Here is a 22,384-nt window from a genome sequence, read left to right as displayed (position 1 = left end):
TATTATATTTATATATTATACATCTATACATGCATCACATTTTACCAGACCATAGTTACACATTGATTTCTTTGGGTTAATTTTTGCTAGTACTGCTGGGCCTTTTCAATTCAACTTCTTCTGTTCAGTTATAGTTTCTTCTGATTTCTCTGATTATTGCTTCTTCTCTGCTTAGTTTTTCATCTGGGAATTTATATGTTAAGTGTATTGGCTCTCCTGAATATATCTTTTAGATCTTATTTATCTCACTACCTTAGTGTCTTTAGTGTATTTCTCTCATTCAGAAAGAATTTCTTGCTTTTAATTTCTATTTTACCAATTCATTTTTTACAATATCCAACCAGTCATTTACTATGCCCATATGGATTTTAATTTACAATACTTTCAGCCGCCATTCACTCTTTAATACTTTCAGATTGTTCCCCCTTCATAAACTAATGGCTATAGCTTTAGAATTACAGCGTTCCCTTGAGTCTCGTGGAAAATAAATTTTTGAACGTTTCCAGTAACTGTTTCATAATGAAAACTTGCTTCTTGCTCATCACATTAATCTTCTTTTTTTTTTTGGATCATTTTTAAAATGCTTTTTAGAGAGGGTATTTAGGCATATTTAATGTGAGAATGGGAAGAAACACACTAAGATAGGGCAGGTGTTATGATGAGCGCTGGGGGTTCTATATACGTGACGAATCACTAAATTCTACTGCTGAAACCAATACTACACTATATGTTAACTAACTAGAATTTAAATAAAAACTTCAAAAAAGGAAGGGAAGGAACACTCTAAGATAGCTTTTAAATATTTCTTTCAAACATAAAGGGAAATAGAAAGCACAGAGATTAATTACAGTTATTGGCCTTTTAAAGTGCCTGCAGTCTGGGGTTGGAAGAATGAGGACCAGAAACATCTGTAGCTCTGGATTTTGCCTCAGGGCCAAAGAGACACTTTAGATTAAGTAGGAGCTATATTTCTGCTAAGTTACCTTCTCTAGGAACGTCAATTAATCTGCTACTATCTGCATTTAGCAGAAATTATTTCAAAAGCCTGGTGCATGAATATTATCATTCTGCATCTCATGATTCCATTATGACTCAGATATTTTACTATTTTTATATTATCTGTCTCTGTTTTTCCCTTAATAATATTTTTGCTTATTATCCTGGCACTGTTTTGCATCTTTTCTTGCTCTGATTTATGTTAGTCTTCATGTTCTTTTCTGTATTGCTGTTTTATTTTACCATTTATCTCTCTAATGTGTAAGCACCTTTCTTTTATATTCTTTTAAATATTTTTAATCCTCTTTCCTCTTGTTTTCATATTATATTTGGCTCTTCTTGTCCTTACTTCTTGTTCTCACCTTATAATCCAATCTACATTCATGATTATATTTTTCAAAAGCTTTAGCATTTTACCCTCATTATTAATCTTTTCTACCACTAATGTTTATGCTTTAAACTCTTTATCTCATTGCTTTCTAAACTTTAATTTCCCTTATCTTAAATCTAGTTTATTTTTATTACTTTGGAAAAATCCTATTTTTCTATTTTTGTGGTTTTCAATTCTATTATTTCAATAGAAGTTTATGCCTTTTAACATAATTAAAGGTTTAATTTTTATAGTTATACCTTATTTATGATTTTACTCCTTTTCCTAGAACGTTCTCTAGTTTCTTTCTGTATTTTTTACCTAATTGTTTTTATTTATAATAAAAAAGTGACTATACAGGTACCTCTTCGTTCTTATGAATGGATCGTCCATTCTAGTAGCTCTCCCAAAATTCTAATTCTTGGCAACTAAACACATGCACAATTTAATTATCTTCTGTGAAAAAGTATACTTTCCAAAGAGGAAACAAGACATAGCAAAACAACATAATTTCTTTAAATGATATAATATCCTAATGTCCCACATTATTCAGCTCTTATATAAGAAATTCCATCTTCTCAGAGTCAATGGTCCTATAATTTTTGAAATTTGGAAAAATGTCCATATCAATATACACTATACTTAAATTCATACGTAGTAGAAATTTACAAACAAAATGACTCTCCACCTCCATACAATAACTAGGCTTGCTGAGGAACCAGGTTGTGTTGAATTACTCAAGAGATGGCCAAAGTTGACTGCCCTTTATAAGATCCATTACAAGTTTTCTGCATCATTTTTTTCCATCAGTCTAATTCGAATATTCTTATTACTAGTAAATTCTCCTCTTTTATCTAACGGACCACAGAAGAATTTTCTTGTTATCTGCATCACCCTACTTAGAAGTCTTTGTAATGAGAATAATGGACAGAGAAAGGTTGTTCAGGAGGGGGGTAGTAATACAGATGATCTTTTTTTCTTTTTCATTTTATTTCTTACTCTCATTTTTCAATTCAGCTTCCAAGATAGAAATATTAAATAATTCTATTAAGTGACTTCCCTTAGGCCATGAGGCTGCTTAAGCAAAAAGAACAATTGGCTGGAGGGCAGATGGCAGGTAGCAGAAAAGAATGCAATAATTTTCCTCGCTCTGAGTTTTGTATGTGGAAAGCTAAACACCTATCATTTCCCTAACAATGTGAAAAGAAAAAAAAAAAAAAGAACCTGGAGACTATGTCTATTCTATAAAGTATGTGGGGTTTTTTTTAGTTAATATGATTTTCAGCTCAACCCCCATCGAGTAGATCTTTTAATTTGTTTTAATTTGGAAGATACTTCATGAGTAGCTTTGTAAACTCAGCACTTGTAAACAAAAGCATCATAACCATCACCACCATTATTTCTCCCAGAGGAAAATATGGAATGGGTAAGTAGAAGTGCAGAAGTGTGACAACTTTCTACTAATAAAATAACCAAAATTATGTGTATTAAGTCTACTCAGATTTTTTGTCACGTGTTTTTAAAGGACCTACCTAAAAGTTGTCTCTCTATAGTGAGGTTTGCCTCTTTTTTAAAACCTTATAATACCATAATAGGTCATCCAAGAATTAACATATTCCTCAGATTTTTTTCCTTCATGCTACCACAATTATCATTAGACTTTTTCTTCTGAGTCCTGTTTTGACAAGGACGATCTGGCATCATATTGACAGTGTGTTCGAATAGCATAAGATCCTCAGTGTGTTGGCAGGTACAAAGCTCAGTACCAGTTGTGTGTCCTGTTTCTATGATTGTAGAGGACCTCAGAGCATGCATTTTTTATATTGACCTCACCTCTGGACACAGTATTTTTTCAAACTTTATTTTTTCTTTATACCAAATTTCTCACTTAATTTTTGCATGATTATCTTTTATGTATTTTGATAAGTTAATTAAATTAGTCTAAGATAGTGGTACAAATACAAATACATGGACATATGTAAGGTGAATACTGTGTTTTTACTCGTAAATTGATCCTTAAAATAAATATTTTCTTAGAATGAAATGTGAGCTCTAATATTTTATGACACTCAATAATATGAGTCATTCATTCCCAAACTTCTTGCATCTTGTTTTTCATTTCAACAACAGGGGTTTCAATTGTGGCACAGGGCTATAAATTTCACAATTCACCAGGTTGCTGTCAACTGCATTAATTAGCTACGTTAGGTGTTCTACATCATGATTCATATGAACACAAATCACAACCTGCAAATTTAATTGAGTTCCAGGTAACAATCTCCTCACTTTGAAACATTCGGCAGTTCCAAGCTTATGTAAAACAGCTATTTTTCAGCCACAAGGATGTATTAGTATAACATGTGTTATAATTATCAATTTAAATGGCATGGTGTGGTAAATTTAACTGCATTAATTACATCTTCTTTTGTCACCTGGACAATGATAGTGCTATTTATTTCAGATTCAAGTGTGTAGAGGGAAACGTACAGATTTATTTCCTCCCCAAAAAGATGCACTGTTCTTTGTGGTTTTTTAAATTATTATTATAAAACTTAAAATAATTACTAAAGAGCTAAATGCGTCCATTTAAATCAACTGGATAGAATAAGTGCCAGTATATTAGAATCATTCTTAGATCATTTCATTAAAGAGCACATAAAATTAACAATATTGGGAAAGAAAAAAGTCAGATACCAAAGGAACTAACTTATGAACCTTTAACTACTAGAACCATTTGCTCTCAAATGTATGTTTCGATTAATTATAATTTGTTTACATTGTAACAATGAATCAAGTAAATCTTTCTTTGACATTTCCCCGATGATTGAAGTGAGTTTTGAACCATCTGAGATACCTCTAATTCTTACCATTCAGACTGTTGTCTTAACTCGGCCAGCTGATGAAGCCGTTTAAGTGCTTTTTCTTGTTTCTTCTCATCTTTCCATGACTTGGAAGCTACGTTTCGAGCAAATTCCCGTTGCTTTAATTCCTTCAGTCTCTATGGACAGAGAAGAAAAACAGAAAGGGTACTATAAATAATATTTTTTCCATCCATAAGGCTCCTTATTAAACTTTGTCCTGGGTGCAGAGGTAACTTTCTGGATGGACAGAGTAAAAAAGTGCCTTTTCCATTGATGTTATTCTCTTCTCCAAGATAAATGTAGTTGTCAACTGGCTTATTTATCAAAGCTTGTCACAATCACTACAGAAGTGTGCTGCCAAGCTGAACCCTAGTTCTTGCTGGGACCACCCTGGCTACATATCTGCAATCATTTATGTGCCTGTGAAAACATAAGTCAAAAAATGTGTGATACATGAATGGGTGAAGGGAAAGGAGGTTATAGGGTGCCCTTACCTCTCAACATTGCCCCCAGCCCTCTAACTTGTAAAACATACTTACTCTTCTTCATGAAAATTGATGCTATTAAATATACTTGGTGAAATGAGCTTGTTTCATTTAAGAGCTTCTGTTATATTGTGAAAGATTTAGTTCAAAGCTCTAAATATGATTCTTAACTCATTTTTTCCTGGTGGAGGTATTTATTCAATGCAGATTCCTAGTTTCTATCCAGGAGGATAAAAATGGGTCAGGGATTTAAACTCAGGATAGATGCTTGGCCTTGCTTGATTTAAATTAACCTGCCACTTCTTTTAATTAATCTTTTCTCTAAAAACATTGGCTTACGTGCAAATTGGATGTTGCTCATTACCTGTTTGGATTTCTACTTCAGAATTGGCCACTAAGCACACCTAATGATATTGAACACATTGAGAAACAGCCACAATCAAATGAGCATCTTGAAGCTTGGCACTTAATCCTGAATTGAGAAGATATTTGAAGATTAGTCTCTCTTAACCCATACAAAATGATTTCAAACTGTCTGAAATCTATATCCATTCAATTTGTTCTCATTTTCCAAATCAGGTAGAGAAGATATTTCCCATGAATGGCAAAAACCACATAGCTCTCCAGTGAGGTCATAATGCAGTACTGGACTATTGCCCCCCATAAAACAAGAGCCCCAAACTTTAATGATCATCAGCTTTTTCCTGAAAGGGGACATGCTTATGGGAGATGGTGGCCAGATAACCACATCTGGGCTAAGTATTTGAAAAGGGAGGCACGACCAACTTTTCAAAGAGAGGATATTCTAAGCACAGAGAACAAGGGGTGCCTGGGTGGCTTAGTCGGTTAAGCATCCGACTCTTGGCTTCAGCTCAGGTCATGATCTCAGGGTCGTGAGATCAAGCCCTATGGGCTCTGCTTGAGTCTGCTTAAGTTTCTCTTTCCCTCTGCCCCTCCCCCCGGCTCTCTCACTCTCTCTCTCTCAAATAAGTAAATAAATCTTAAAAAAAAAAAAAGAGTTTCATAGAACTAGAAACGGCCAAAGGGGGAACAGTGGAGTTAATATGGATTCAATTTTTTTTAATTATGTTATGTTAATCACCATACATTACATCATTAGTTTTTGATGTAGTGTTCCATGATTCATTGTTTGCGTATAACACCCAGTGCTCCATGCAGAACGTGCCCTCTTTAATACCCATCACCAGGCTAACCCATCCCCCCGCCCCCTCCCCTCTAGAACCCTCAGTTTGTTTCTCAGAGTCCATAGTCTCTCATGGTTTGTCTCCCGCTGCGATTTCTCCCCCTTCATTCTTCCCCTCCTGCTATCTTCTTCTTCTTTTTTTTTTTCTTAACATATAATGTATTATTTGTTTCAGAGGTACAGGTCTGTGACTCAACAGTCTTACATAATTCACAGTGCTCACCATAGCACATACCTTCCCCAGTGTCTTTCACCCAGCCACCCCATCCCTCCCACCCCCCACCACTCCAGCAACCCTCAGTTTGTTTCCTGAGATTAAGAATTCCTCATATCAGTGAGGTCATATGATATTTTGCAATGATGTGGATGGAACTGGAGGGTATTATGCTGAGCAAAATAAGTCAATCAGAGAAAGACATGGATTCAATTTTTGACAAGAGCTTTAGAGGGTTTTAAATAGCAGAAAATTTCAAGAAATAAAATTACAGCCCATGTGTAAAAAAACAAAGCAAAACAAAACAAAACAAAAAATGATCAACAGTTTTCTAGAGCTGATAAGCAGCAGTCTAGGCCTTAAGAGACAGCCATGGTCAGAAGGGAAAGGCTTTTAAAATCTCTAATCCTACTGGGGCACCTGGGTGGCTCAGATGGTTAAGCGTCTGCCTTCGGCTCAAGTCATGATCCCAGGGTCCTGGGATCGAGTCCCGCATTGGGCTCCCTGCTCCTTGGGAGCCTGCTTCTCCCTCTGTTTCTCTCTCTCTTTCTCCCCCTCTGTCTCTCATGAATAAATAAATAAAATCTTTAAAAAAAACTCCAATCCGACCTACCGTCCTACTCACACTTCCTTAGCCTCCCTATACAGAATAATCTAGTTTTTGAAGTAAAAGCTTGCCTTATGAGCAAAGATCTTTTGGAAATTGTTCTACACAGTTTAAGAGCCCACATAAACACTCTATATTATATTTATTTAATATTTGATATTACTCGTATGTAAAACCTCAATAGCCTAGGAGAGGAAATGTATTCATTTGCTCACAACGGACACTTGACTGGAATCTCCTTTGAAACCTCCAGGTACGCCTCTGTTTCTTTCATGAGCATCCCAGATTCCCAAACTGCACTGCTAGCTCTGAGTTACAAAAATGATTGAGAATTCTGTCTTATTTACCCAACAATACATGCTGTTAACTACTACTATATAATAGGGACATCTAACTGTCAAATCAATAATTTTCCCTTCAAGGAAGACAGACAAGTGAATAGATATTTTTATAAGATGATATTGAGTTTCTCAATAGGGGTGGACACAAGATGTGTTTGAAGCATAGAGGAAAAGTTAAGACTGACTGGGGAGGTAGAGATTTGTTGTGTTAAGGAAGTCAGCAAAGTTAAACTGTGTTTAAGGAACACAGAAAACTGGAAGAGATTTTGTTTAAAAACATCTAGCCACAGATTTGGCTTAGCAAATGCTGAGTGCTCAAGATTGCACAGAGAAAAACCCCAGAGATCTAAAGAGGGATCCCCTCAAATTTTCAGCAGGCTGAATTGCGTGAAAAAAACTACTCAAAGCCAAGGAAAGGGCCACCTGAAAGAATTAATGGCAGCAGCGCCTAGCATTCATATAGGGTCAGGAATAGCGCCTGTTCTCACCAACGAAGCTGGAAAAACTCATGGGACATTGAGTTTAGAATTCAGGGAAATCTTGGGGCATCTGGGTGGTTCAGTCAGTTAAGTATCTGACTCTTGATCTCAGATCAGGTCTTGATCTCAGGGTTGTGAGTAAAAGCCCTGTGTTGGGCTCCATACTGGGCATAAATCTACCTAAAAAAAAAAAAAGAATCCAGGAAAACCTTGCTTCAGTAGAGAATAATTTACTGTGGATTGAGCACTACTTTTGATTTGCCTAGCAAATCATGAAAGCAAGAAATCCAAGTATAAACCTGATTGCAAGTAACTTAACTGCATTTCAGAACCAAATTTAAAGAAATTTATATGAATACAAAAATATTCAGCAAAACCAAGGAAAAATTAATAACATCTAACACCCAATCAAAGATTATCAGGCATGCAAAGATTATCAAGAAAGTACAGCCTAAAATGAGGAAAAGAGTCGGGCGCCTGGGTGGCTCAGATGGTTAAGTGTCTGCCTTCGGCTCAGGTCGTGATCCCAGGGTCCTGGGATCGAGTCCCGCATCGGGCTCCCTGCTCCTTGGGAGCCTGCTTCTCCCTCAGCTTCTCTCTCTCTCTCTCTCTCTCCCTCTGTCTCCCATGAATAAATAAATAAAATCTTTAAAAAGAAAAAAAAAGGAAAATAGTCAATTGACACCAATACAGAACTGACACAGAGGCTAGAATTGGCAGAAAAGGACATTAGGACAGTTATAACTATATCCTATGAGCTCAAAATGTAGATAAAAGATGGCGATCAGCTGGACAATGGTGCAATTGGAGTCTCTGAAAAAGGGAGAGGGAGTATTTGCAAATATAATGGGTGAAAATTTTCCAAATTTCCTGAAAACCAAAAACCCATAGATACCCCCCAAAATCTCAAGCATGAGAAAACTATACCACGACTTGTTATTATCAAATTTTTTTAAAAATGAGTAAAAAAGTGGAATTTTTATAAAAACCTCTAAAGAGAAATGACATATTGCTATACAGTATCAATGAGTAGGATGGCAAAAGAATTCTTATTGGAAACAATACAAGTGAGAAAACAGTGAAGCAACATATTTAAATTTCTTGACAAAAATTAAAAACTTCCCAAAATAAAATTTTATACTTAGTGAAAATCTTTTTTTAAAGATTTTATTTATTTTATTTTAGAGAGAGAGAGCGAGAGAGCACGTGAGCAGGGGGAGGGGCAGAGAGAGAGGGAGAGAATCTCAAGCAGACTCTGTGTTGATCATGTATACTGGCATGGGGATCAATCTCCTGACCCTGAGATCATCCCCTGAGCCGAAACCAAGAGTCTGACACTTAACCAACTGAGTCACCCAGGTGCTCCCCAAAATATCTTTTTTTTTATAAAGAAGATGAAATAAAAATATTTTAAGACAAGAAAACCTGGAAAAAATCAGGAGCACACCCACAGAATATGTTAAAGAATATCACTGGGCAAAAGGAAAATAATACCAGATAGAAATGTGTGTCTGCACAAAAGAATAAACACTAGAAATTGTTACTACAGGATAAATAAGACCTATTTCTTAGTATTTGAACGTATTTTGACCATTTAAGCAAAAAAAAAATAGCTACATTTTAGGGGATTTATAACAAATTTATAATTAAAATGTTTGACAACAATAGCACAAAACCCAAGAGGGGAGAAAAAACAAATATGTTGAAAGGTCTTACTCAATACATGAAATAGTAGAGTAACAGTTGAAGGCAGACTGTGATCAGTAAAGAAGTGCACAGTATGCTCTATGGCAACCATTAGTATAATAAAACAAAGTGTTTTAGCCAATAGGATAACAAAGAAGATAAAAGGAAATCACTGCATTTACTCAATCCAAAAGAAGGCGAAAAAAAAATAAAAAGGAAGGTAAAATAGATGGGATAGTTACAAAACAAATAACAAGGTAACAACTAAAATCTAAACATATCACTAATCAAATTAAATGTAAGTGGTCTAAACACTGGAATTAAAAGTTAGTATCAGTTTGGATTTAAAAGTAAGCTCCAACTATATGTTAACTACAAAAACAAATTTTAAAATACAGATACAATCGGTTAAAAGAATATAAAAAGATATATCATGTCAACAGCAGGAAAAAGAAAGCTAGAGGGGCTCAGTCACTATCAAGCAGAGTAAATTTTAGAGCAGATTTATTACCAGGAATAAAAAAAGGGGAATTTCATAATGATGTGGAGTAAATAAATCAGAATGACAAAATAAGCCTACATGTTTCTATGCCTAATAACAAAGCTTCAAAATACACAAAACAAAAATGGATAAAACTGCAAAGAGAAAAAGTTAAATCCACAATTATATTAGGAGTTTTCAATGACCTTCTACCAAACAACAGAATGTTAATCACAAATACCATACTTTTGGAACTGGTTACACCAATGTGATCATCCCTGTTATAAAAGACTTTTCCAACAGTTGACTTGTCTAATGAAAAGAGAACTGGACAGATAAGGAAGACTTCCAAGAATCTGGGGTCAAATTTTGCCAACCTCATATTTTAGCTTGGGTTTTCCCAAGTTTCTACTTTTCTTCTCCCGTTCTAATAAAAATCCACTTATTTAAAAAAACCGGCATGTCCTATAATTGTCAGTAATCTTAGTCTAAACAGAAAACAAACCAGTTGAAAATAAATAAAAGTTCCTTGACAGTACAGAGTAGATCAGTTCTTATTGAGAACAGCACAAGACAAATATATTTCAGAAAAACAAAAGTTGCTACCTCACATATTTACAAAGAACTGCAGAAAGCTCAATAATCATTGCTTATCAGCAGGGACTCAGGGTGAATAGGTTAGAGCAGGTGAAGTTGAACCTCCCTGGGATGGGGAGTAAGAAAGACAGAGTAGCACCTAACAATAGGGGGGCAATAAAACAAAGTGTCTGGTGTCCAGAGGTGTTGGATGATAGATAATACAGTGTAGGGGTTAAGAGAAGGATTCTGAAATCAGTCAGATATGACTTTGTATATTGTTTCTGTCACTCACTAGCTTTGAGTCTCTAAGAAGTTTACTCAATCTTCCCAAACTTCAGTTTACACATTTGTAACTTAGCAAACTATCATATTTGCCATGTAGAGTTCTTGGAATTATTATTTGAGTTGATAAAGGTAAAAGTTAGTATCAGTTTGGATACTAGCACGGCACCTGATATATAGCAAATGCTCAATGGGTATGAACTATGATCACTTTTAGAGGTAAAAAAAAGGAATGATTAGATTTTATAGATCTTTGGGAAGCAGCAGAAATAAAAAGCCCTTGATTTACCTGGCAATGGGGGGCTATTAAGCAGGAGAGGAAGAATGAAGGGGAGTAAGTCAGAGGGGGAGATGAACCATGAGAGATGATGGACTCTGAAAAACAAACTGAGGGTTCTAGAGGGGAGGAGGGTAGGGGGATGGGTTAGCCTGGTGATGGGTATTAAAGAGGGCACATTCTGCATGGAGCACTGGGTGTTATGAACAAACAATGAATCATGGAACACTACACCAAAACAAATTATGTAATATATGGTGATTAACATAACAATAAAAAAATTTAAAAAAAAAAGAAAGAACACTTGATTGATATTCTTACTGAAAACAGAGTGTTTGAGTAGCTTTCATCTGGATTTTACAAAACTGGTAGGTGTAGTCTTTTCTTTTCTTTCTTTCTTTTTTTTTTTTTTTAAACCACAACAAACATTTATTATCTCTCAAGGTTTCTATAGGTTAGGAGCAGCTTAGCTGAGCAGTTGCTGGCTCAGGATTTCTCATGAAGGTTCGGTCTAGATGTCAGGTGGAGCCGCAGTCTTCTGGAAGCTCAACTGAGACTGAAGGGATCCCCTTTCAATGTGGCTTGCTCACTCCTCTTCACAAGGCTATATGAGTATCCTCATAACATGGTGACTGGCTTACCCCAGAATGAATAATTCAAGGGGAATGCCAAGCAGAAGCTATGTCCTTGGAAGTCACATAGCATCATTTCCACCATATTCTTTTTTTTCCTTCTTTTTTTTTATTATGTTATGTTCATCATCATACATTACATCATTATTTTTGATGTAGTGTTCCATGATTCATTGTTTGCGTATAACACCCAGTGCTCCATGTGGAACGTGCCCTCTTTAATACCCATCACCAGGCTAACCCATCCCCCCACCCCCCCTCCCCTCTAGAACCCTCAGTTTGTTTTTCAGAGTCCATCGTCTCTCATGGTTCATCTCCCCCTCCGATTTCCCCCCTTCATTCTTCCCCTCCTGCTATCTTCTTCCTTTTTTTTTTTTTAACATATAATGTATTATTTGTTTCAGAGGTACAGGTCTGTGATTCAACAGTCTTACACAACTCACAGTGCTCACCATAAGACAGGAAAAGGAAATGTGCTGGGTATGTTCCTCACCCTTGTCTTGAACAATTTATAATGTTTCATCGAAACATGTACTTTCTGTAAGTCCATGGTTTTCACTACTGAAGAAAATTATAAATTTTGGATTCAAGTATGATTTGTTGGCAGACTTTTCTTTGATAAATCTTATTTGAAGTTTGCTCTTGGGTATTACTATTATCTAAAATGGATCTCAATCAGGAAAGAGGGTAAAAGTATTTCCTAGAGGGAAATGGGGACTAGTTCATGTCCTTGTATTTTGCAAAGGAATTTAAAAGAGAATGTACAGAACAGATGGTCTTCCTGGTCCTGAAGAGAGGCCATGGTCCTTGCCCAGATCAAAAGCAATTTAATAAAAGACAGATGCAGGGGTCAAGCTAAAAGGAAGTAAAACAGTCCTCACATATCTTCTCCAGTTTCACAATGCATTTTATTCGCTCTCAACAAAAAGTAATGTAAGGCTTATGGAGATAGAGTTGCTTAAACACATTTATGAAATATTTGGAATTTAATTTTTTTTCTCAGCTTCATTTTAAAAGCACAAACTAAGCAATCTTTATTTCTCTACCTGCCAACATGAATGTTTGGCACATGCATTGCAAGTGGAATTCAGCCGTGAATAGATAAATGAAGAGGCAAATTGATCAGGTCAGTGAATCTCTATGTGCTTGGAATGGTAATATCCCCAATATTATTGCACACCGGTCAGAACATGCATGTGAGCCTCTGCCCACGCTGGTAACCACTCTCCGTTCACCCTCACTGGAGCAGAACGGCACATGTGAAACAGATTTCCTCATGTGTATCTACACTTTTCCTCTCTTAAACAGAATAATTTCTTCCATCCCTGCATTTTCATCTATAGAGCCCAGGGTACTTTGCTGGCATTCATGTTTTTCTTCACAGAGGAGCAAAACCTCAATGCAAAAGGTCAAAATTATTAACCTCAGTTTAGAGACAAAGAAACAAACATAGAAGGCTAAATGGTGTGATCCACAGCAAAGCAGACACCAAGCCAAGAACTGTGACTTAAAAACAGAATGTCTGATCTTCATAAAAGTAAGGAAAAGTCAGAAGAGCTTATGTAAAATTCTAGACATTTGTAATAGTTTCATTTTGTGAAATTAAAAGTCAACCCTGTTCTTAGATATTGTTCATTGTTTAGAAATGTTTTTACCGACATGATTTGGGAGACATTTATAGATAATTAACAATAACCTAACACAGAAGAGGGCATAATTTGAACAACAATATGATCAAGACAAAAGAATTAAATTATATAAAATGTCTTTATTATTTCTCAGAAGAATTCTACATGTTGAAATGGGACCTTCCTTATTTTCTGCTTTTTTGCGTCTCGTCTTTTATGTGATCTCGTAGCTACACAAACACAGATAGTGAAATGAACCAAATTCTTTTAAGGCATCCCATCTTCTGAGAAGATACAGTCTGGGCTACTCACCAGGATGAGCTCCCTGCTGTGTTGCAGAGTGAATGTTTCTGAGCATATTCCCTTGGTTGAATGTACTCCTCTGAGGACCAACAGAGCCACAAGCAAAAGCCAGAAATAGGTGAGAAGAAATGAACCTGGAGCTGATACTCTGCCTCCATCCATTTCTTCACAAATGCTGTTAAATACTTCACAGCAGCATCTGGAAGATTCTTCATACCCCTGCTGAAGTAGGAATTGCTAGGCTCTAAATCTAATTGCTTATGGCCACCCCACCGTGCTGTGACAATCAGGACCTAGAGATTCCTTGTTGGGCTCATTTCTGGACTCTTTCACTGACCAGGCCCAATATTCAGGAGAGATATGGCCAGGTCTGAAGACACCACTGTTAGGTGCGAGTCTGGGGATGTTTGTAGATTCTAAAATAACCTAAAAATGTGGCTAATATAAAAGACATTTCTTTATAAGCCCAAATAGCCTGAGGTACCTCTGTGGCTTAGGAGGGGAATATACTCTGGTGGGTAAGGTAGATGCCCCTGACAAGCCACCATGCCACCCCCTTCCAAGGCCCAGGATCCCCTGAGAAGTCCTCAAACAGCAAACAGACAGCTCTGGTTTTCCCATTTCTTCTGAGAAGTTCCGTTCATCCTCTAGCTATTGGAGTCAGGATTCGAGTCAGCTGTGACACAAGGCACAAACATTTATTGGATTTTTAACAGTAGGGTTTATTTATTTTCTGTACTATGGCATAAAGTTTTTAGTAGTTTTGTGAGCCACATTATATTAGGCAAGAATATAGCCAACAAGATAGCAAGGTCAGTATCTCCAGTGGTTGTTGTGAAATCATTAGCAGCATTACAAAGGAAGTGCTTTGGTGATGAGTGAATGCAAATTGCTTTTCAAACTGGTTTAGTAGTAAAATTCAAGGAGCTTTTAATCCTCACCCTTCTCCATGTTCACAGCATGATAAGCACACACCCACCATATTAGAATAGTATTAACTCCCATTAAGTGTCTGCAGAAAGTATGTCTAGGTTTGGAGAAATCCAGCATTTCTGGAATGAGCAAGTAGAAATTCATTAATTAAAGGTTATGACTTGTGTAAACATCTGATTAGATTAATCATTAGTTAATAAGACCTCAAAAATAATTTTGCATTCCATCACAGTCTAGACCATGGTGAATAAATTCTTTGTAAGAAACACAAGAATTAGATTAGGAAAATCCAGACACTTTTTCCTCATGTAAGAGGGTCTCAAAACTGCAACTATTTCTGTGGAGAAAAAGTAGAGAGTGTCAGAATGTTCCAGACATTTTTTAGTCTAGTATGTAAATTATTTCTAATTTATCTTTAAAAAGTATTATTCATGCTATAAAAATGTTCAAATAAAGTTTACAAATCTCTGTCTTTTAGAAACACCTCCAAGTGTCAAAATGTAGAGTTAGAATGTGCCTCAAAGGGTTAATGTGTTAAGGTATCAAACGGGTTAAGGATATTTTTGTGAAGTTCATTTCTATCTCTGGCATCATGCGGACCAGAACAAGGCCTTGAGGGACTATTTTATATGTTTATTTTGTTTTATTTTTTTAAAGATTTTATTTATTTACTTGACAGGCAGAGTGGCAGGCAGAGGGAGAGGGAGAAACAGACTCCCCACCGAGCAGGGAGCCCAATGCAGGACTCGATCTCAGGACCTTGGGATCATGACCTGAGCTGAAGGCAGACACCTAACCGACTGAGCCACCCAGGTGCCCCATCTGTTTATTTTTAAAGATCAAAAGAATCAATCACATTCTTTCAGGGAAAGTTTTAGGATATAAATGATTTGTGCTGAGCCCTAACAGTCTAAAAAGGAAATGTTATGAGAATCCCATGGCAAAGCTCTGTCCTCCCGCAGACTATGCGGTTGCTGTCATGATGCCGTCTTTATTTAGCAGGTTGTTATCTGCTCTGCAGCATTATTTCCCAGCTAGATGACTCCTTCATGGTCACCTGCTCCCCATCCAGTTCCTTAGGAAAACTTGACCCGATGCCCTCTGACCCCGCCATCCCACTGCTTATTGAAGAGCAACTCCTTATATTGCGGTATCTTGTACAGCCTCACATTATATTGATTTTCAAAAGCTCTTTCCATTTCTACTTCATCCTCCCACTCTTTCATACCTGAGTTTAGGGTCAGTGACACCTGCTGAGAATATTGCAGGCAGAATTATTTAATTCTGAACATACCTGCAAACGAAGACTGTCTTAGTATAGGGAAAGTGTTCTCAAGGTTTCTTCATTTCCTAACCAAATGCTATTTTGAAATAGAATTGTCTTTGAGAAGAAACTATTAAAACAGAGACAGGAACAGAAATGAGACATTAATGAAATTAGACTCCGGTGTAAAATTGAATTTTGGATCATGTTACTCTTACACAATAAATAGAGATGATATTTTAAAGCTAAAGATACCAGTGTTCAGTTGGGCTGTGTGTATCAGACTTGTCTGCAGCGGCTTAATCTAATCAGGTTAATTTGAGCTAATCCAAGAATCTATACTCAAGCATATAGCACAGTCCTTGCACCTTCTCTAGAAAGACCATAGCTCAATCTCCTTTCAGCTTTGAGTTTCCTCCAACTAAGACATGTGGCTTTATCATCCTGGCTGCAGTATACCCGAGAAATATAGACATCAAAACTAGGGAGAAAGAAGAGCTAAGGGCAAAAGCTGACTCTGTACTTTTCTTAAGTCCTATACACAAAAGCTTTTTGGAAGCTGCACCAAGTAGACTTCATTTGCATATCATTTGCTAGAAGGACATCACATGCTATTAGCCTTTAAGTCAGGAGTATGGGGAATCCAGGTTTTCAGCTAGGATTACAGCCACCCCTCAAATCAATCCAAGCTCTGTTAGTAAGGAGAGAGGGTGGAAGGGACACTGACTAGGTAAACACAGCGTCCCTTCTACTAAATTTGCTAAATGTTGACAAAAGGGATGCTGCAGTTAGTGTTCAACTGAGGGCACTGCTTCTTTCAGATATAAAATTCCTCACTATGAGCTCTAAACCCCTGGGCTGCGAAACATGATATGGAGAAATTTCCAGCCCATTTTCTTCTCCATCCTCGTAAAAGCCTATATTTAAAGGTATCAATTCTACTAAAAGATTCGAAATTGATTTACTACTTGGGTATTGAGTTAGAAGCAGAGGTAAGCAAGCTAAAGCCCCTCGGTCAAACCTGGCTCTCCACTTGTTTCTGTAAATAAGGTGATATTGAAACACAGCCATGCCCCTTTATTTACATCTCCTCTCTGGCTAATTTCAAGCTAAAATGGCAGAGTTAAGTTTTTGCAACAGAGACCACACGACTTGCAAAGTCAAAACTTTACTTACTGTCTGACCCTTTCCAGAAAGTTTGCCAACCGCAGCGAGAGAAACAGCCCTGTTTCTGTTAGTTCAAGATGAGGGAGGTGATTAGCTCCATATTTACACACCACATGGGATGCCCTCACAGAGAGAAATAATGAGATCCAGGGGAAACAGGAAAGCAGGTAGTAGTGGGAGAAACATAAATGGTATTTGGAGGAAAGTACCAGTTTTATTTAATGGACAATAATAAATATATAACACTAAATGCAAAACTACCGCTGCTTCCAGGATAACTTCTAGCGTTCCTACGAAGAGGTCGACTTAGCTTTACCATTCCCAGTTTCCTATGGGAAGTCTCACTGAATCAAGCCTGACTTTGTTAACAAACCAAGCCCTGAATATTCTCCTTGAATAGGATCCCGCAAAGCTATTAAATGCACAGCTAATTTTCTGAACTCAACAGGCTGAATAATTTTTTATTTCAAGTGTTTCCCCGATAATGCCTCAGAAAATATTAGGCAGATAGGAGACTAGGGGTCTTTTCTATACTTTGCATGGAGGTACTGCTGAGGAAAGAAATGAGGAAAACGTAGATAGTCCAGTCAAGAATGTCTGGATGTTCCAAGAATAAAGAGCATCATATTTGAATCACGCTAAAAAGACTCCCTGGTTCTGGGGCAGGGGGATTCTGTAAGTGAAACTGGTAAGTTGTCTTTTAAAATATTTTTATCCTGTTTTTTTTTTTTCAAAAGTGTAACTCCGTTTATTAAGTGCACTGTGAGAAACTCATGATAAATGCTGCATTGCTAATCACAGGAAGGCTTAGGAAACTAAGGTTTTAGCTGAGTACGTACTTGAGAAAAAATAGGTTTTAGTCAAGACTGTGCAAGCGTCTCCTTTAATTTGACTCTTGATTTCTTTATCTCCTTAAATAAACTAAGTGTTTATTTTTGGAGCAAAACTTATTTTCAAATTTTTCATTTCCTAGACTATAAAAATAAGTATTTCTTTAAGTCCACTTTAGTTATTTTCTCAATAATTAGTTCCTCTTTGATAAGCAAATAATCTGATTAGAAATGCATTATTTTTAAAGATTTTATTTATTTTTTTGAGAGAGAGAGAGAGTACATAAGGGTGTGGGGAGGCAGAGTTCTGGGGAGGGGAGGGCAGAGGGGGAGGGAGAAGCAGACAGCCTGCTGACTTGGGGGCTCAATCCTCATGAGTCTGAGGCAGACGCTTAACAGACAGAGCCACCCAGGTGCCCCAGAAATATATTATTTTTAAAATCAAAAGTATTTGAACAAAATTTTATCAACATCCACAGTTGCTACTACTGAAAAATAGCATTTCATATATTCTATTAGTGATTGTAAACGCTTCTTGGAAAAATACAACACATGAATATATTATTATCACTAAGATCAAAATTATACTTTAATTTGAAGTGACAAGACACTTCATAAATTAAACTTCCAAAACACTGAGTTTCAATATTTCAAAATTAGCCACTTTCAGATATTTTAGTAAAGTATGGCACTTAAATAGAACAAAAGCAGAAGTGTGCATTTAGGAAAATTTATAACAGTTGTGTAAAATTTGGCCCGTGTTTAGCTGACTTAAAAATTTGATGAATGCTATTCACGATTTCAGAAACACTGTTACAACAGAGGGAATTTTTAGTTGTGTTTATGCTTTTTTCTAGCATTGTATGCATTATTCATTGTGTATTTTATATCTTCAAATATATTTATTACATAAAACTCTGAGGTTGAAATGCAGGTACACTAAGAAAGGCTGCATAGATTTACTTTGACTTTTAAAAGGAAAATAATCTCATTCATAAAGAAACGTAATATAACTATCAAAGAGACCACAGTTTTTCAATTATCAAACTAATGAAGTCATAATGTTTTATAATACCCAGTAGCATTAGCTATGTGAGAAAACAAGCACATCCATTCATTCTTGGTATGAGTTAACAGACTGCTGCAATCCCTTTGGAGGGTAATTTGGCAATAGCAATGCATTTCTATAAGTACCATCTCCCTGACTCAGCAATTCTACCTAGAAATGCATCCCTCAGATATAATTACACATCTGAACAAAGGCTGTTCCTTGTAATACTGATGGAAGTACATTGAGAAAAAAAGAAAAAAAAAAACCTGTGTCATTCCTGAGTCCTTGTTCTTAACCACTACTCAAATTGCCTGTGATAGCTTCATTTTGGGAATGATACACAGTTTTAACCATGTCTGTAGGCTAGATTATTTTCTATTCCTTTTTATGTTAAGTCTCTTCCTTACACTTGGCCCTGGAATTAGACAAATTAAAGTTTTAAAAGAAGTTTAAAAAAAAAAAGAGTGAGGAGAAGATTACCGAATTACTTTTTTTGTTGCCTTAAGAAATAAGTACAGAAAAGAATTCATCCAACTCAGGGCCTAAAGAATCAGTGGCCTTGAATTTTACTCTCTTAAGACCAGAGTCAAATAATATCACAGCCTTTATTCACCAAAAGCTTTTAACTTTTCTAGAAAATAAAATAAAATAAAGCATCAGTTGAGACGAGGATGTTTTAAGGAATTAAAAATTAAATTTTTCAACGAGTCAAAGTAAAGTGGAAATAAGAGTTGGGCACAGGAAGAGCAGGGTGAGATACAGGTGAAGTCAAGGGTAGGGTTCTTGGCCTTGGTGAAAGCACCACGGGGTCCTATTTTCTTCCTTTGAAGTGTCCAACCGGCTGTTACATTCAAATCTCCTCCAAAAAATATCACAAAGATACAATTTTAATGGAATAAGATATTTAATGTCATTATGCAATTAACTGAAATCTGTAATTCAAGTGAAAACCATCCACTTTGACATTTGAATTAGTTGTTGATTGGGGACAAATTATGCCTGGAAATGAACTCTGGCAAATTCAGCTATCAACAGCTATTTAATGATGCTGTTTATTTACCCTTTATTTCATTTAGCCTAGTTTTAATTGAATTCCCTAAACCTTATTAGCCATGCTAATTCAAAATTTGGACAAAAATATTATTAAATTTATGAGAAGTGGTAATTTAGGAGGCCTAAATTTTCCTAAATAAAGCCATCTATTAGTTGTTCTACAAAATACTAGAATAAACATAGTGATCGTAAAAAAGCACACATTGCTATTCAGTATAAATAAATAGGTATGAAACCATGGATGCATAAATTTCACACGAACCTTCAAATAAATACAAGTGGGTTGAAAAATAGCTCCTTCAAAAATTAATACCAGAAATAAGAAAAAAATATGAATATATAAAATACTCTGCGGAAGACTGAAGCCTTATCAGCAAAGCCTTTATTTCCTTTGAGTTTAGATAATATTTATGTTTATCATACTTATTATCATGATGAAAAATTGAAAACAATCCAGAAGTGCAAGTATAGAAAATTGGTCAAATATTTTATGATACCAACATTTGATAAAACACATGCCACCAAAAAAAAATCTACATTGAGGGACAACACTTAATTACCCTGAAAACAGATTGTGACAGATACACCATTTACTCAAATATTACATGCTGCTCCCTTCCTTCTTTGCTAACATTAGTTTTTGGTTTTTTTTTGAGGTATCATGTAGAATTTTTTTTATTTGAGAGAGACAGAGAGCAGAGCTAAAGAGAGAGCATGAGCTGGGGGGAGGGGCAGAGGGAGAGGGAGAAGCAGACTCCCTACTGAGCAGGGAGCCTGATGCTGGGGGTGACTGGGGGGGGGCGCTCAATCTCAGGACCCTGGGATCATGACCTGAGCCGAAGGCAGACACTCAACAAACTGAGCCACCCAGGCGCCCCTGCAATTTCTCGACCTCAGGTATACATGTGACTCTGGTATAGCCATGGTCATAAATGAACTCCTACGATTTGGCCATAAGAAACTCCTAAGAGACTCAGTTCCCATGTTCAAGTCAAGTTGCCTAGTGGCCACTATGTTCCTCCTTGCAATGTTTTAATATATTTAATAATACAACAATAAAGCAGGGCTGACATCAAAGTACAGGTACAAGGCTCAGTTAAAAGTACAAGTGCTTTAAAAAAAAAAAGCACAAGTGCTTTATGCATATTAATTCCTTTTATCATCACAACAAATCTGTGTTGTAAATGTTATTATTATCATTCCCATTTTACAGATGAGGTGAAGACAGCTAGAGGCAGAACACTGGCAGCCAGGCCAGTTTAGAGTGCAGCTCGAACCAGCCAAACTATGGCCTATAATGCAAATCTATCTTGCAAACTAATGGAGGGAAATTCTTTCTAGGTGAAAATATGTTCTGCTTTTTTGAATTTCTAATTCTGCCCTTCTTTTCAGAACTTTTCCCAGCTTTCTCTTCAGATATAGGAACATGAGATCCAGGCAGGATGAAGACCATGTCTTTTGCCGAATGCCACTCTAAGTCTAGTAGCCAATAGGGACTGGAGGTCTATGCTTTAGAAACCGATCAGCTGCCCAGTCTCTGGGGCAGACACTTCAACGCATCCCTACAGCTGAGTTTTTGAAGTTGGAAGTTTTTGCTGAAACACAATCATTATAATCTACTAAGAAACGAGTTTGAAGGGCACCTGGATGGCTCGGTCGGTTAAGCATCTGCTTTCAGCTGAGGTCATGATCCCAGGGTCCTGGGATCGAGCCCCAAATCGGGCTCCCTGCTCAGCGGGAAGCCTGCTTCTCCCGCTCCCACTCCCTCTGCTTGTGTTCCCTCTCTCACTGTGTCTCTCTCTGTCAAATAAGTAAATAAAATCTTTAAAAAAAAAAAAAGAAACAAGTTTGAGGGCAATGACTTTAAAAAGACTGAACTGCCTTTTTAGGATTTGTAGCTACAAATATTCTTTTATGTCCACACAAACACACACACACACACACACACACTCAAAAACATACCCTGTACCGTCATTTTTACCATAAATATGTTTGTAGTATAAAAGAAAAAAAATGTACTGCTCAGGCTAAACAAGGAGGAAGACTTTATTCAAGACTATTGCAATAGGGAAGAGAAATTGAACACAACTCCACTGAAACAAAAGGAGGATTTGCCAGTGGCCGGGCTGAGGTAATGGAGAAGAATTAGAGGACATATCACAGAGATCTCTCAAGGTTATTAGGCCATCTGTGTTTGCTAATTATCCCTTCTTGAAGTTAGGTTCCTATCCTCCCACAGAGACTGGGAGATAGGAGCTCTATGCCCTTCAATAAATACGTTCCAAAGGTACGCTCCCATGTCCTCAGAGAAGCATTCTGGATTGTGGAAGACTTACAACTCTAAGTGACAGAGAAAGAATGTACAGTTGCAAATTTTCTAAAGTAAGTGCTCTAAGAAAAGGACAGTCAGGGCCCTATGGTCAGGAAGAAGCCAGTCTAAAGTTTAATCAAGCTGAGGGGAACGTGAAGGCCATCTTGGTCAGGAGAGAGTTTGGAAAATGTATGTAGAAAGAATTAAGAATATGTATTACCCTTATTTCTTAACAAAGATATCTATTAATATTTTGGTGTTTGCCCTTTCAATGATTATGCATCGCTTATTTATAAACATAAATTTTGTCATACATGCAATTTTATAGTCTTTCCCACCCAATACTTTTT

At 36.6% G+C, this 22,384-nt stretch overlaps 1 protein-coding gene across 1 annotated transcript in view; it reads right to left on the bottom strand.

Annotated features, from left to right (window-relative positions):
- The window catches only part of ZNF804B (zinc finger protein 804B), a 547,749-nt gene that overhangs the window by 5,275 nt on the left and 520,090 nt on the right, over positions 1–22,384 (bottom strand). The window contains exon 3 of the mRNA XM_025873258.1: positions 4,234–4,364. Coding sequence (XP_025729043.1) covers positions 4,234–4,364 — 131 coding nt within the window. The remainder of the gene's footprint in view (positions 1–4,233; positions 4,365–22,384) is intronic.

The sequence above is a fragment of the Callorhinus ursinus genome, unplaced genomic scaffold (assembly GCF_003265705.2).
Source record: "Callorhinus ursinus isolate GAN/ISIS: 27379988/994484 unplaced genomic scaffold, GSC_fseal_2.0 scaffold12, whole genome shotgun sequence".
Classification (NCBI taxonomy): Eukaryota; Metazoa; Chordata; class Mammalia; order Carnivora; family Otariidae; genus Callorhinus; species Callorhinus ursinus.
The sequence above is the reverse complement of the archived record's forward strand: the minus strand, read 5'-3'. Positions and strand labels throughout refer to the sequence as shown.